This window comes from Oncorhynchus keta, chromosome 34 (assembly GCF_023373465.1).
Source record: "Oncorhynchus keta strain PuntledgeMale-10-30-2019 chromosome 34, Oket_V2, whole genome shotgun sequence".
NCBI classification, from domain to species: Eukaryota; Metazoa; Chordata; class Actinopteri; order Salmoniformes; family Salmonidae; genus Oncorhynchus; species Oncorhynchus keta.
In genome coordinates, this window is record NC_068454.1 from 276,241 (window position 1) to 291,788 (window position 15,548).

At 42.4% G+C, this 15,548-nt stretch overlaps 1 protein-coding gene across 5 annotated transcripts in view; it reads left to right on the plus strand.

The window, feature by feature from the left end:
* Positions 1-11,179: 11,179 nt before the first annotated feature.
* Positions 11,180-15,548, plus strand: part of ttll4 (tubulin tyrosine ligase-like family, member 4) — a 79,002-nt gene continuing 74,633 nt past the window's right edge. The window contains exons 1-3 of one of the 5 annotated variants that reach the window (XR_008089402.1): positions 11,180-11,316; positions 12,212-14,091; positions 14,397-14,494. Coding sequence is in view for 4 of the 5 variants with exons in the window: in XM_052492706.1 (XP_052348666.1) it covers positions 12,293-14,091; positions 14,397-14,494 (1,897 nt within the window). In the remaining variant the exon portion in view is untranslated. Of the gene's footprint in view, positions 11,317-11,573; positions 11,857-12,211; positions 14,092-14,396; positions 14,495-15,548 lie in introns of those variants that run through there. The other 4 variants (XM_052492706.1, XM_052492704.1, XM_052492707.1 and 1 more) reach the window with 4 other exon arrangements.

The following is a 15,548-nucleotide window of genomic DNA, read 5'->3' on the forward strand; positions in this document are numbered from 1 at the left end:
AAGGTGTTCTCAATTGGCCTACCTGGTTAAATAAAGGTGTTCTCAACTGGCCTACCTGGTTAAATAAAGGTGTTCTCAACTGGCCTACCTGGTTAAATAAAGGTGTTCTCAACTGGCCTACCTGGTTAAATAAAGGTGTTCTCAACTGGCCTACCTGGTTAAATAAAGGTGTTCTCAACTAGCCCTCCTGGTTAAATAAAGGTGTTCTCAACTGGCCTACCTGGTTAAATAAAGGTGTTCTCAACTGGCCTCCCTGGTTGAATAAAGGTGTTCTCAACTGGCCTACCTGGTTAAATAAAGGTGTTCTCAACTAGCCTACCTGGTTAAATAAAGGTGTTCTCAACTGGCCTCCCTGGTTAAATAAAGGTGTTCTCAATTGGCCTACCTGGTTAAATAAAGGTGTTCTCAACTGGCCTACCTGGTTAAATAAAGGTGTTCTCAACTGGCCTACCTGGTTAAATAAAGGTGTTCTCAACTGGCCTACCTGGTTAAATAAAGGTGTTCTCAACTGGCCTACCTGGTTAAATAAAGGTGTTCTCAACTGGCCTACCTGGTTAAATAAAGGTGTTCTCAACTAGCCCTCCTGGTTAAATAAAGGTGTTCTCAACTGGCCTACCTGGTTGAATAAAGGTGTTCTCAACTGGCCTCCCTGGTTAAATAAAGGTGTTCTCAACTGGCCTCCCTGGTTAAATAAAGGTGTTCTCAACTGGCCTCCCTGGTTAAATAAAGGTGTTCAACTGGCCTACCTTGTTAAATAAAGGTGTTCTCAACTGGCCTCCCTGGTTAAATAAAGGTGTTCTCAACTGGCCTCCCTGGTTAAATAAAGGTGTTCAACTGGCCTACCTTGTTAAATAAAGGTGTTCTCAACTGGCCTCCCTGGTTAAATAAAGGTGTTCTCAACTGGCCTACCTGGTGAAATAAAGGTGTTCTCAACTGGCCTACCTGGTTAAATAAAGGTGTTCTCAACTAGCCCTCCTGGTTAAATAAAGGTGTTCTCAACTGGGTCCACGTCCCACGCCAGAGCCGCCACCGCGGACAGACGCCCACCCAGACCCTCCCCTACAGGGGACCGTACATCTAAATGTGATGTTGAACAGCTTCACTGCAAGTAGATTGTATGTTTTAATATTCAATAAAATGTAAAACATTAAAAAATATAATAATACGTTATTTGAAAAAGATACTAAACCCCCTTAAAGATACTAAACCCCCTTAAAGATACTAAACCCCCTTAAAGATACTAAACCCCCTTAAAGATACTAAACCCCCTTAAAGATACTAAACCCCCTTAAAGATACTAAACCCCCTTAAAGATACTAAACCCCCTTAAAGATACTAAACCCCCTTAAAGATACTAAACCCCCCTTAAAGATACTAAACCCCCTTAAAGATACTAAACCCCCTTAAAGATACTAAACCCCCTTAAAGATACTAAACCCCCTTAAAGTTGATTTACTTGATTCAAATCCAATCAGTTTTCAACGTTGACTCAACATCTTCACGTCTAATGTTTTGTTTGACCACGCACACACACACACACACACACACACACACACACACACACACACACACACACACACACACACACACACACACACACACACACACACACACACACACACACACACACACACACACACACACACACCTGTGCCATTTCAGAAAGTTGCAGGGAATTCTAATCGCTGATGCGTTTTATTCATGTCTTATGAGTAACTTGGAGAAATTAGTGAATTTTCTACTAAATTCAATACATATCGTTGATTTCCTACTAAATTCTATTAAAAAAATATATATTATTGAATTCGGTTTTAATGTCTGGATTCTGTGATCCCTTATTGATGTCACCTGTTAAATCCACTTCAATCAGTGTAGATGAAGGGGAGGAGACGGGTTAAAGAAGGATTTTAAAGCCTTGAGACAATTGAGACATGGATTGTGTACGTGTGCCATTCAGAGAGATAGCAAATACAGTCACTGGTACTGCCAACCATCATTACGCACACCTGGCAATAATATATAATATAATAAATATATATGCCATTTAGCAGACGCTTTTATCCAAAGCGACTTACAGTCAGTCATGTGTGCATACATTCTACGTATGGGTGGTCCCGGGAATTGAACCCACTACCCTGGCGTTACAAGCGCCATGCTCTACCAACTGAGCTACAGAAGGACCACTATCATTACGCACACCTGGCAACCATCATTACACACACCTGGCAACCATCATTACCCCCACCTGGCAACCATCATTACACACACCTGGCAACCATCATTACGCACACCTGGCAACCATCATTACGCACACAGAGAGATACTAAATACAGTCGGAGATGCAATATTCAGACCCCTTGACTTTCTACACATTTTGTTACGTTACAACCTTATTCTAAAATAGATTCAATAGTTTTCTTCAATCTACACACCATAATAATCAAAGCAAAAACATTTATTTTTACAAATATATATAAATTATAAATATAAATAAAATAATATAAATAATAGGTTGGATGGGGAGTTTCTCCCATTCTTCTCTGCAGATCCTCTCCAGCTGTGACACCGGTGTTCAGTAGAGCTGTAGAAACAACACGAGGAACAGCCAGCTAGTGAAATGGGTACTAAAAAAGGGTCTGGCGGAAAGTGATAGAATACTCAAGCCTTCCCCCTCTCTACTCTCTATCATTTACAAAGATTATACCGTTTGTAAAAATATATATTAATATTGTTATTTTTCTTAATTAGTATATTTGAGGTTAACCATAATATTTGTTCTGTCTTTTCAGGTGGATTAAACTGAAATTGCAACCAGCTTTCAGCTTGTTTTAAAAATAGTGATATTTCTTTCATTTTCAAATAACCGAAAGTGAGAGGTTGTAATCTGAATAAAGGGAAAAAGGGCCTTCTTGAACATGGGGTGAGACATTATTACTAATCTGATAGTTTGGATTTAAGTACAACTTTTGTCTGATTGAGGCCTTTAGTGAGATTCAATATGTAATAATGTCTGCCTTCCGAATTCATATTCATTCCATAAATAGGCCCATTTGATGTTCTGGCTTGCCTTGCCTTTGATGTTATCTGGCTTGCCATTCCAAATAAAATCATTTTAAAAGCAAGTCTCACAAGAAATCTAACAGAAATTGAATAATAATGTGTCCTTGAACAAAGGGAGGTCAAAATCAAAAGTAACAGTCAGTATCTGGTGTGGCCACCAGCTGCATTAAGTACTGCAGTGCATCTCGTCCTCATGGACTGCACCAGATTTGATAGTTCTTGCTGTGAGATGTTACCCCACTCTTCCACCAAGGCACCTGCAAGTCCCCTGACTTTTCTGGGAGAAATGGCCCTAGCCCTCACCCTCCGATCCAACAGGTCCCAGACGTGCTCAATGGAATTGAGATCCGGGATCTTCGCTGGCCATGGCAGAACACTGACATTCCTGTTTTGCAGGAAATCATGCAGAGAACAAGCAGTATGGCGGGTGGCATTGTCATGCTGGAGGGTCATGTCAGGATGAGCCTGCAGGAAGGGGTACCACATGAGGGAGGAGGATGTCTTCCCTGTTCTGTTATAATCTCCACCCGGCACAGCCAGAAGAGGACTGGCCACCCCTCACAGCCTGGTTCCTCTCTTGGTATCTTCCTAGGTTTTGGCCTTTCTAGGGAGTTTTTCCTAGCCACCGTGCTTCTACACCTGCACCTGACTTTATAAATACATGAGATTTGATTTGATTTAACCTATCAGAAGCTTCTAAAGCCATTAAATAATTTTCTGGAATTTTCAAGGCACAGTCAACTTTTAAAGGCACAGTCAACTTTTAAAGGCACAGTCAACTTTTAAAGGCACAGTCAACTTTTAAAGACACAGTCAACTTTTAAAGACACAGTCAACTTTTAAAGACACAGTCAACTTTTAAAGGCACAGTCAACTTTTAAAGGCACAGTCAACTTTTAAAGGCACAGTCAACTTTTAAAGACACAGTCAACTTTTCAAGGCACAGTCAACTTTTAAAGACACAGTCAACTTTTAAAGGCACAGTCAACTTTTAAAGACACAGTCAACTTTTAAAGGCACAGTCAACTTTTAAAGACACAGTCAACTTTTAAAGGCACAGTCAACTTTTAAAGGCACAGTCAACTTAGTGAATAATAACTGAAATATTATTATTATTATTATATTAATATTATGTCTAAACAATAAACAATTGTTGGAAAAATTACTTGTGTCATGAACAAAGTTGCCAAAACTGTAGTTGGTTTAACAAGACATTTGTGGAGTGGTTAAAAAATGTAATGGGTAGTGGTAACAGTCTTTGTGTAATGGGTAGTGGTAACAGTCTTTGTGTAATGGGTATTGGTAACAGTCTTTGTGTAATGGGTAGTGGTAACAGTCTTTGTGTAATGGGTAGTGGTAACAGTCTTTGTGTAATGGGTAGTGGTAACAGTCTTTGTGTAATGGGTAGTGGTAACAGTCTTTGTGTAATGGGTAGTGGTAACAGTCTTTGTGTAATGGGTAGTGGTAACAGTCTTTGTGTAATGGGTGTTGGTAACAGTCTTTGTGTAATGGGTAGTGGTAACAGTCTTTGTGTAATGGGTGTTGGTAATAGTCTTTGTGTAATGGGTATTGGTAACACTGTGTAATGGGTATTGGTAACAGTCTTTGTGTAACGGGTATTGGTAACAGTCTTTGTGTAATGGGTAGTGGTAACAGTCTTTGTGTAATGGGTGTTGGTAACAGTCTTTGTGTAATGGGTATTGGTAACACTGTGTAATGGGTATTGGTAACAGTCTTTGTGTAACGGGTATTGGTAACAGTCTTTGTGTAATGGGTAGTGGTAACAGTCTTTGTGTAATGGGTAGTGGTAACAGTCTTTGTGTAATGGGTATTGGTAACAGTCTTTGTGTAACGGGTAGTGGTAATAGTCTTTGTGTAATGGGTAGTGGTAATAGTCTTTGTGTAATGGGTAGTGGTAATAGTCTTTGTGTAATGGGTAGTGGTAACAGTCTTTGTGTAATGGGTATTGGTAACAGTCTTTGTGTAACGGGTAGTGGTAATAGTCTTTGTGTAATGGGTAGTGGTAATAGTCTTTGTGTAATGGGTAGTGGTAACAGTCTTTGTGTAATGGGTAGTGGTAACAGTCTTTGTGTAATGGGTATTGGTAACAGTCTTTGTGTAATGGGTAGTGGTAACAGTCTTTGTGTAATGGGTAGTGGTAACAGTCTTTGTGTAATGGGTATTGGTAACAGTCTTTGTGTAATGGGTAGTGGTAACAGTCTTTGTGTAATGGGTAGTGGTAACAGTCTTTGTGTAATGGGTATTGGTAACAGTCTTTGTGTAATGGGTAGTGGTAACAGTCTTTGTGTAATGGGTATTGGTAACACTATGTAATGGGTATTGGTAACAGTCTTTGTGTAATCGGTATTGGTAACACTGTGTAACGGGTAGTGGTAACAGTCTTTGTGTAATGGGTATTGGTAACAGTCTTTGTGTAATGGGTATTGGTAACAGTCTTTGTGTAATGGGTATTGGTAACAGTCTTTGTGTAATGGGTATTGGTAACAGTCTTTGTGTAATGGGTATTGGTAACAGTCTTTGTGTAATGGGTAGTGGTAACAGTCTTTGTGTAATGGGTAGTGGTAACAGTCTTTGTGTAATGGGTAGTGGTAACAGTCTTTGTGTAATGGGTAGTGGTAACAGTCTTTGTGTAATGGGTATTGGTAACAGTCTTTGTAACGGGTAGTGGTAACAGTCTTTGTGTAATGGGTATTGGTAACACTATGTAATGGGTATTGGTAACAGTCTGTGTAATGGGTAGTGGTAACAGTCTTTGTGTAACGGGTATTGGTAACAATCTTTGTGTAATGGGTATTGGTAACAGTCTTTGTGTAACGGGTATTGGTAACAGTCTTTGTAACGGGTAGTGGTAACAGTCTTTGTGTAATGGGTGTTGGTAACAGTCTTTGTGTAACGGGTATTGGTAACAGTCTTTGTGTAATGGGTATTGGTAACAGTCTTTGTGTAATGGGTAGTGGTAACAGTCTTTGTGTAATGGGTAGTGGTAACAGTCTTTGTGTAATGGGTAGTGGTAACAGTCTTTGTGTAATGGGTATTGGTAACAGTCTTTGTGTAATGGGTAGTGGTAACAGTCTTTGTGTAATGGGTATTGGTAACAGTCTTTGTGTAATGGGTATTGGTAACAGTCTTTGTGTAATGGGTATTGGTAACACTATGTAATGGGTATTGGTAACAGTCTTTGTGTAATGGGTAGTGGTAACAGTCTTTGTGTAATGGGTATTGGTAACACTGTGTAACGGGTAGTGGTAACAGTCTTTGTGTAATGGGTATTGGTAACAGTCTTTGTGTAATGGGTATTGGTAACAGTCTTTGTGTAATGGGTAGTGGTAACAGTCTTTGTGTAATGGGTAGTGGTAACAGTCTTTGTGTAATGGGTAGTGGTAACAGTCTTTGTGTAATGGGTATTGGTAACAGTCTTTGTGTAATGGGTATTGGTAACAGTCTTTGTGTAATGGGTATTGGTAACAGTCTTTGTGTAATGGGTAGTGGTAACAGTCTTTGTGTAATGGGTATTGGTAACAGTCTTTGTGTAATGGGTAGTGGTAACAGTCTTTGTGTAATGGGTAGTGGTAACAGTCTTTGTGTAATGGGTATTGGTAACAGTCTTTGTAACGGGTAGTGGTAACAGTCTTTGTGTAATGGGTATTGGTAACACTATGTAATGGGTATTGGTAACAGTCTGTGTAATGGGTAGTGGTAACAGTCTTTGTGTAACGGGTATTGGTAACAATCTTTGTGTAATGGGTATTGGTAACAGTCTTTGTGTAACGGGTATTGGTAACAGTCTTTGTGTAACGGGTAGTGGTAACAGTCTTTGTGTAATGGGTGTTGGTAACAGTCTTTGTGTAACGGGTATTGGTAACAGTCTTTGTGTAATGGGTATTGGTAACAGTCTTTGTGTAATGGGTAGTGGTAACAGTCTTTGTGTAATGGGTAGTGGTAACAGTCTTTGTGTAATGGGTATTGGTAACAGTCTTTGTGTAATGGGTAGTGGTAACAGTCTTTGTGTAATGGGTATTGGTAACAGTCTTTGTGTAATGGGTATTGGTAACAGTCTTTGTGTAATGGGTATTGGTAACAGTCTTTGTGTAATGGGTATTGGTAACACTATGCAATGGGTATTGGTAACAGTCTTTGTGTAATGGGTAGTGGTAACAGTCTTTGTGTAATGGGTATTGGTAACACTGTGTAACGGGTATTGGTAACAGTCTTTGTGTAATGGGTATTGGTAACAGTCTTTGTGTAATGGGTATTGGTAACAGTCTTTGTGTAATGGGTAGTGGTAACAGTCTTTGTGTAATGGGTATTGGTAACAGTCTTTGTGTAATGGGTATTGGTAACAGTCTTTGTGTAATGGGTAGTGGTAACAGTCTTTGTGTAATGGGTAGTGGTAACAGTCTTTGTGTAATGGGTATTGGTAACAGTCTTTGTGTAATGGGTAGTGGTAACAGTCTTTGTGTAATGGGTATTGGTAACAGTCTTTGTGTAATGGGTAGTGGTAACAGTCTTTGTGTAATGGGTATTGGTAACAGTCTTTGTGTAATGGGTATTGGTAACAGTCTTTGTGTAATGGGTATTGGTAACACTATGTAATGGGTATTGGTAACAGTCTTTGTGTAATGGGTAGTGGTAACAGTCTTTGTGTAATGGGTATTGGTAACACTGTGTAACTGGTAGTGGTAACAGTCTTTGTGTAATGGGTATTGGTAACAGTCTTTGTGTAATGGGTATTGGTAAGTCTTTGTGTAATGGGTATTGGTAACAGTCTTTGTGTAATGGGTAGTGGTAACAGTCTTTGTGTAATGGGTATTGGTAACAGTCTTTGTGTAATGGGTAGTGGTAACAGTCTTTGTGTAATGGGTAGTGGTAACAGTCTTTGTGTAATGGGTATTGGTAACAGTCTTTGTAACGGGTAGTGGTAACAGTCTTTGTGTAATGGGTATTGGTAACACTATGTAATGGGTATTGGTAACAGTCTTTGTTTAATGGGTATTGGTAACAGTCTTTGTGTAACGGGTATTGGTAACAGTCTTTGTGTAACGGGTAGTGGTAACAGTCTTTGTGTAATGGGTGTTGGTAACAGTCTTTGTGTAACGGGTATTGGTAACAGTCTTTGTGTAATGGGTATTGGTAACACTGTGTAATGGGTGTTGGTAACAGTCTTTGTGTAATGGGTAGTGGTAACAGTCTTTGTGTAATGGGTAGTGGTAACAGTCTTTGTGTAATGGGTATTGGTAACAGTCTTTGTGTAATGGGTAGTGGTAACAGTCTTTGTGTAATGGGTATTGGTAACACTGTGTAATGGGTGTTGGTAACAGTCTTTGTGTAATGGGTATTGGTAACACTGTGTAATGGGTAGTGGTAACAGTCTTTGTGTAATGGGTATTGGTAACAGTCTTTGTGTAATGGGTATTGGTAACACTGTGTAATGGGTGTTGGTAACAGTCTTTGTGTAATGGGTATTGGTAACACTGTGTAATGGGTAGTGGTAACAGTCTTTGTGTAATGGGTATTGGTAACAGTCTTTGCGTAACGGGTAGTGGTAACAGTCTTTGTGTAATGGGTATTGGTAACAGTCTTTGTGTAACGGGTAGTGGTAACAGTCTTTGTGTAATGGGTAGTGGTAACAGTCTTTGTGTAATGGGTATTGGTAACAGTCTTTGTGTAATGGGTATTGGTAACACTGTGTAATGGGTAGTGGTAACAGTCTTTGTGTAACGGGTAGTGGTAACAGTCTTTGTGTAACGGGTAGTGGTAACAGTCTTTGTGTAATGGGTAGTGGTAACAGTCTTTGTGTAATGGGTATTGGTAACAGTCTTTGTGTAATGGGTATTGGTAACAGTCTTTGTGTAATGGGTATTGGTAACAGTCTTTATGTAACGGGTAGTGGTAACAGTCTTTGTGTAATGGGTATTGGTAACAGTCTTTGTAACGGGTATTGGTAACAGTCTTTGTAACGGGTATTGGTAACAGTCTTTGTAACGGGTATTGGTAACAGTCTTTGTGTAATGGGTATTGGTAACAGTCTTTGTGTAATGGGTATTGGTAACACTATGTACCGGGTATTGGTAACAGTCTTTGTGTAATGGGTATTGGTAACAGTCTTTGTGTAATGGGTAGTGGTAACAGTCTTTGTGTAATGGGTATTGGTAACACTATGTACCGGGTATTGGTAACAGTCTTTGTGTAATGGGTATTGGTAACAGTCTTTGTGTAATGGGTATTGGTAACACTATGTACCGGGTATTGGTAACAGTCTTTGTGTAATGGGTATTGGTAACAGTCTTTGTGTAATGGGTATTGGTAACACTATGTACCGGGTATTGGTAACAGTCTTTGTGTAATGGGTATTGGTAACAGTCTTTGTGTAATGGGTAGTGGTAACAGTCTTTGTGTAATGGGTATTGGTAACAGTCTTTGTGTAACGGGTATTGGTAACACTATGTACCGGGTAGTGGTAACAGTCTTTGTGTAATGGGTATTGGTAACAGTCTTTGTGTAATGGGTATTGGTAACAGTCTTTGTGTAATGGGTAGTGGTAACAGTCTTTGTGTAATGGGTATTGGTAACAGTCTTTGTGTAACGGGTAGTGGTAACAGTCTTTTCCCTAACCTGAACCCTTTCAGCTAACCCTAACCTGAACCCTTTAGCTAAACCTTCCCCTAACCTAAACCCTTTTAGCTAACCCTTCCCCTAACCTGAACCCTTTTAGCTAACCCTAACCTGAACCCTTTTAGCTAACCCTAACCTGAACCCTTTTAGCTAACCTTAACCTGAACCCTTTTAGCTAACCCTAACCTGAACCCTTTTAGCTAACCCTAACCTGAACCCTTTTAGCTAACCTTAACCTGAACCCTTTAGCTAACCCTAACCTGAACCCTTTAGCTAAACCTTCCCTAACCTAAACCCTTTAGCTAAACCTTCCCTAACCTAAACCCTTTAGCTAACCTTAACCTGAACCCTTTAGCTAACCCTTCCCCTAACCTGAATCCTTTTAGCTAACCCTAACCTGAACCCTTTTAGCTAACCCTAACCTGAACCCTTTTAGCTAACCCTAACCTGAACCCTTTTAGCTAACCTTAACCTGAACCCTTTAGCTAACCCTAACCTGAACCCTTTTAGCTAACCCTAACCTGAACCCTTTAGCTAACCTTAACCTGAACCCTTTAGCTAACCCTTCCCCTAACCTGAACCCTATTAACTAACCTTAACCTGAACCCTCTAGCTAAGCCTAACCTGAACCCTATTAACTAACCTTAACCTGAACCCTTTAGCTAACCCTTCCCCTAACCTGAACCCTTTAGCTAACCCTAACCTGAACCCTATTAACTAACCTTAACCTGAACCCTTTAGCTAAACCTTCCCCTAACCTGAACCCTTTTAGCTAACCTTAACCTGAACCCTTTAGCTAAACCTTCCCCTATCCTGAACCCTTTTAGCTAACCTTAACCTGAACCCTTTAGCTAAACCTTCCCCTATCCTGAATCATTTTAGCTAACCCTTCCCCTAACCTGAACCCTTTTAGCTAACCCTAACCTGAACCCTTTTAGCTAACCCTAACCTGAACCCTTTTAGCTAACCCTAACCCATAGAGCTGGCTACCTAGCCACCTAGATCAGTGGTTTCCAACCAGGGGTACTAGGACGCCTGGGGGTACTTCAGAAGACTCATGAGACCACAGGCCTACTGGTAAAATGCACATGGGGAGTACTTCAGGGGTCCTGGCAGAGCAAAGTTCAGTTGGTGGTGCAGTAAAGCAAAATTACTTTAGACACAACAAATTGCAAATCGTAACATATCCTACGAATTGTATTTTCGTAACATATCATACGAATTGTATTTCGTAACATATCCTACGAATTGTATTTCGTAACATATCCTACGAATTGTATTTCGTAACATATCCTACGAATTGTATTTTCGTAACATATCATACGAATTGTATTTTCGTAACATAATTATACGAATTGTATTTTCGTGACATAATTATACGAAATGGATGATGGAAGTCCACCGATTAATACATACCAATACGCCTACGAAACGTAACAAATACTAAATAGTGTGTGTGTGTGTGTGTGTGTGTGTGTGTGTGTGTCGGTGTCGGGTTTTACCTCCAGGATGATACGCCATGCTCTGAGCACGTTGAGGGAGGGAGTCCCTTGTGGTAAATAGACACTTTGTTATGGTGTGAAAAGCACCACCACCACTACTGTTGCCACGCTTCGGGCGCAGGTAAATATTAACATTATCAATCGTAAACCATGTGCCAGTTTTTAATATGAAGTAACTAGCTAGGCCTCTGAAATTCGTTAATGTTATTAGGAGGTTGTTGGCTCCTAGTTGATTGTTTTTTTTTTGTTGAGGAGGGGAGAGTCGTCCTGAGCATGTAAAGTTTTAAAAAGAGTTCATATTTCACACCTAGCTAGCTAGCTAACGTCAACTAGCTTGTTGCTAGGCTTGTTGCTAGGCTTGTTGCTAGGCCCGTAGGACGTGCTTCGGGAATCCCTTTCAGTTTGACTTGAGTCTAATTTCTAGTCATCGTACCGTTAACGATATGTACCGTTAACGATATGTACCGTTAACGATATGATCTATTCCATTGCAATTGATTCTGAATCACGAATTTAATATACCGGTAGCTAACGCTAGCGGGCTAGCGAGTGTTTGACAGCAAGCTAACGACCAGCTAACCTGACGTTAGCTTCACGATGAAACCACATGGCTGCCTACCGGTTCGCTAACTTTAGCTGACGACCGGCTTTTCCCCTTACGGTACCGTCACCGTGCATTTAAAAGTGCAGATACATTCGGTCGATGGTGTCTAAATCTATTTCGTCGTGATACTTGTAAACTGGCTAGCGTATTGCTAAGCTAACGTTACCGGTGCTAACTAACTTTTCTCTGCTTACATTGATTGTCAGATATATTTAGCCACTAGTTAGCATGTTGGCTAACTTACCAAGCTAACTATGAACTAGGATTGCTTGCAATTTATCTAGCTGGCTGTTATTCCACATGCCGTTGTATTTATAGATTCATGTTGTCACTTAACCAGACCACTTGTGTCAACTTTCATTATTCCGTTTATTTTTAATTTAATGTCATCTATGGATTTGTTTTGTTTCAGTGGCATGGTGATCCATTGGTTCCCTCAATTCCCTGATGTGTCAGCCAAAGTCCATGCCAGGAGGGTGTGAGATGGCACTTGATGGCCTCCAATGGAGCTGAAGACAAGTTGAATACAAGGGCCTCCTGCTCCCGGTCATCAACTCTCATTATTCGAGCCAAGTCAGCAGTGTTTCATGCTGCTGACAGTCCCACTAGGCCCTTCAGCTCGCATGAGAAGAAGTCCCTTAAATCCTGTGCCAGTGTCCCCCGGGTCACCAGTGACTCTATAGGTCAGCTGAATGCGAGGGTGGGTCAGACTCAGAACAACCACCTCCATACTGCCTCAGGGACCCCTCTACAACGTGCCTACAACCGTTCTGTGCCTGCTGCCACTTACCTAGCTAACAAGCCACAGCGTCCTGGTAGCGCAGCTGCTAATTTAGCTAATGGTCATAGTAATGGTCACTGTCAACCAACTGTTCTCTCTAAGAGTACACAGATATCTAGTGCTGACATTATCTCATACAGACATAACCCCGGTGTGTTAGAGCCAACCGTAAATAGCTATCGGCCCAGCTGCAACTTGGAATCACTAAATTTAAGATCACGGATCTTGGTCCGAAAAAGAGCCTTGTCGCCCCAGCCTGCTCCCTATCCAACGTGCCCCTGTCCACCAAAGGCAGAACGTGTCCCAGACTCGCAGAACAACGCTGCTTCACAGCCTGCTGAAAGCACCACCACCACCAGCATGCCCACCAACCAGTCAGTCCCCTGGACCAGTGGCAAGCTGAGAGACAATAGCAAAGGGTTTATGAGGCCCACTATGGGTAAAGTGCCTTCCTGTCCCAGACAGGAGACTACCCAGACAAGAGACTCAGCAAAACCTTTGTCTCCCCAGACCAAATCGGCCTCCTATTGCCGTAGCGGGGACAATGGGGATGGCAAAACCCAGACTAAGTTCACACACCACCCCCCCAACACTGTGCCTTTGCAGGATAGGTCATCCCACCACCAGGATTTTTCACTGGATCAGACATGGAGGCTCCAGGACCCGCATCAGTTTGAGAGCCTGATGGCAGCAGACATGGAGGGTCACTCCCAGAGGCTGGGCTTTTGTGCTGCTGTCCATGGGGCTCCTGGGGCTCCTCATAACACATCGACAGAGAGGATCAGGAAGGTCAACTCTGAGGTGGAGTTTACTGAGGCTGTGAGGAAGCTGACCCAGTCACGGAGCGCGCTCACCCCTCATCCCAGGAACGGGACTGTTAATAGTTTTACTACTGGAACACCAGGGTCCAACGTGGATCCAGTCCAGATTGGCAAAGCAATGACTAATAGCCCTGTCATCTCTGTCAGCCACAGCCCTGCTCCAGCCAAACCCTCTGTACCACTCTGCCTTACTATGAGAGACCAGCCTGTGTCCATGGAGACCTCCAGTGCCTCTGGCCTCGACAGTAACACCACAACAAACAGCAGTAGCACAACAGCCTCCATGGCACCTCTACCCCATGCAGGGATAACTCCAACACAGTCCTCTACCCAGGCCAGTGCCACAGCTATTTCTGCTGCAGGGATAACTCCAACACAGTCCTCTACCCAGGCCAGTGCCACAGCTATTTCTACTGCAGGGATAACTCTGACCCAGTCCTATACCCAGGACAGTGCCACAGCTAGTTCTGGTGCTAGTTCCATCCCAGAGAACACTGAGATGGGTTCTGAGTCCGCCTCAGATACTTCTCAGAGTCAGAGGCCTTCTGTTACCTCGGTGACCACCCAGATATCAGCCATACACCTGACCAAGGAGAGGAGTGTCCTGTCTCTACAGGGCGGCTACAGCCCCTCCCGGTCCCCTCCTGGCTTGGGGGAGGAACAACAGGCTGAGTCACCTCAGCTCTCCAGGTCAGTTCTCCCACATACTACGAGCTGTTGTTAGACAAGATGGCATAGCATGTTTTGAGAGCTGGAACGGGACTATATGAATCCATTCCATTATTTGTTTTAAGTAGATCAGTACTGAATGTATTGTCACATGAATTTAATTAATTCATTAAGCTCTGTTGTGTTAACCAGCTTAAGTATTGGTGTCTTGAGAGTATGTTCTGTCATGTCTGTTTGTCTAGGGAACTCAGTGAGTCAGGTTGTGTGAAGCTTTTTTACTATCATGTGTCTTGCTTTGTCTTTGAGTTTCCTGTCTGTCCATACAGTCCACAGAGTGTTGCCATGCAGGAGGATGGAGACAGAGGGGAAGAGGACTATCCTGATGATGAGCTGGAGAATGACTGCAGTGGTGATGATGATGATGGTGAGGAAGACTCCTTTAACTACTCATTTAAACCCTAATCAACTAGACATGTGAAAATTACACCACTTAATTGGACCGCTGTAGCTAGGCTAACATAGTTGGACCGCTGTAGCTAGGCTAACATAGTTGGACCGCTGTAGCTAGGCTAACATAGTTGGACCGCTGTAGCGAGGCTAACATAGTTGGACCGCTGTAGCTAGGCTAACATAGTTGGACCGCTGTAGCTAGGCTAACATAGTTGGACCGCTGTAGCTAGGCTAACATAGTTGGGCCGCTGTAGCTAGGCTAACATAGTTGGGCCGCTGTAGCTAGGCTAACATAGTTGGACCGCTGTAGCTAGGCTAACATAGTTGGACCGCTGTAGCTAGGCTAACATAGTTGGACCGCTGTAGCTAGGCTAACATAGTTGGACCGCTGTAGCTAGGCTAACATAGTTGGACCGCTGTAGCTAGGCTAACATAGTTGGACCGCTGTAGCTAGGCTAACATAGTTGGACCGCTGTAGCTAGGCTAACATAGTTGGACCGCTGTAGCTAGGCTAACATAGTTGGACCGCTGTAGCTAGGCTAACATAGTTGGACCGCTGTAGCTAGCCTAACATAGTAGGACCGCTGTAGCTAGGCTAACATAGTTGGACCGCTGTAGCTAGGCTAACATAGTTGGACCGCTGTAGCTAGGCTAACATAGTTGGACCGCTGTAGCTAGGCTAACATAGTTGGACCGCTGTAGCTAGGCTAACATAGTTGGACCGCTGTAGCTAGGCTAACATAGTTGGACCGCTGTAGCTAGGCTAACATAGTTGGACCGGTGTAGCTAGGCTAACATAGTTGGACCGGTGTAGCTAGGCTAACATAATTGGACCGGTGTAGCTAGGCTAACATAGTAGGACCGCTGTAGCTAGGCTAACATAGTAGGACCGCTGTAGCTAGGCTAACATAGTAGGACCGCTGTAGCTAGGCTAACATAGTAGGACCGCTGTAGCTAGGCTAACATAGTAGGACCGCTGTAGCTAGGCTAACATAGTAGGACCGCTGTAGCTAGGCTAACATAGTAGG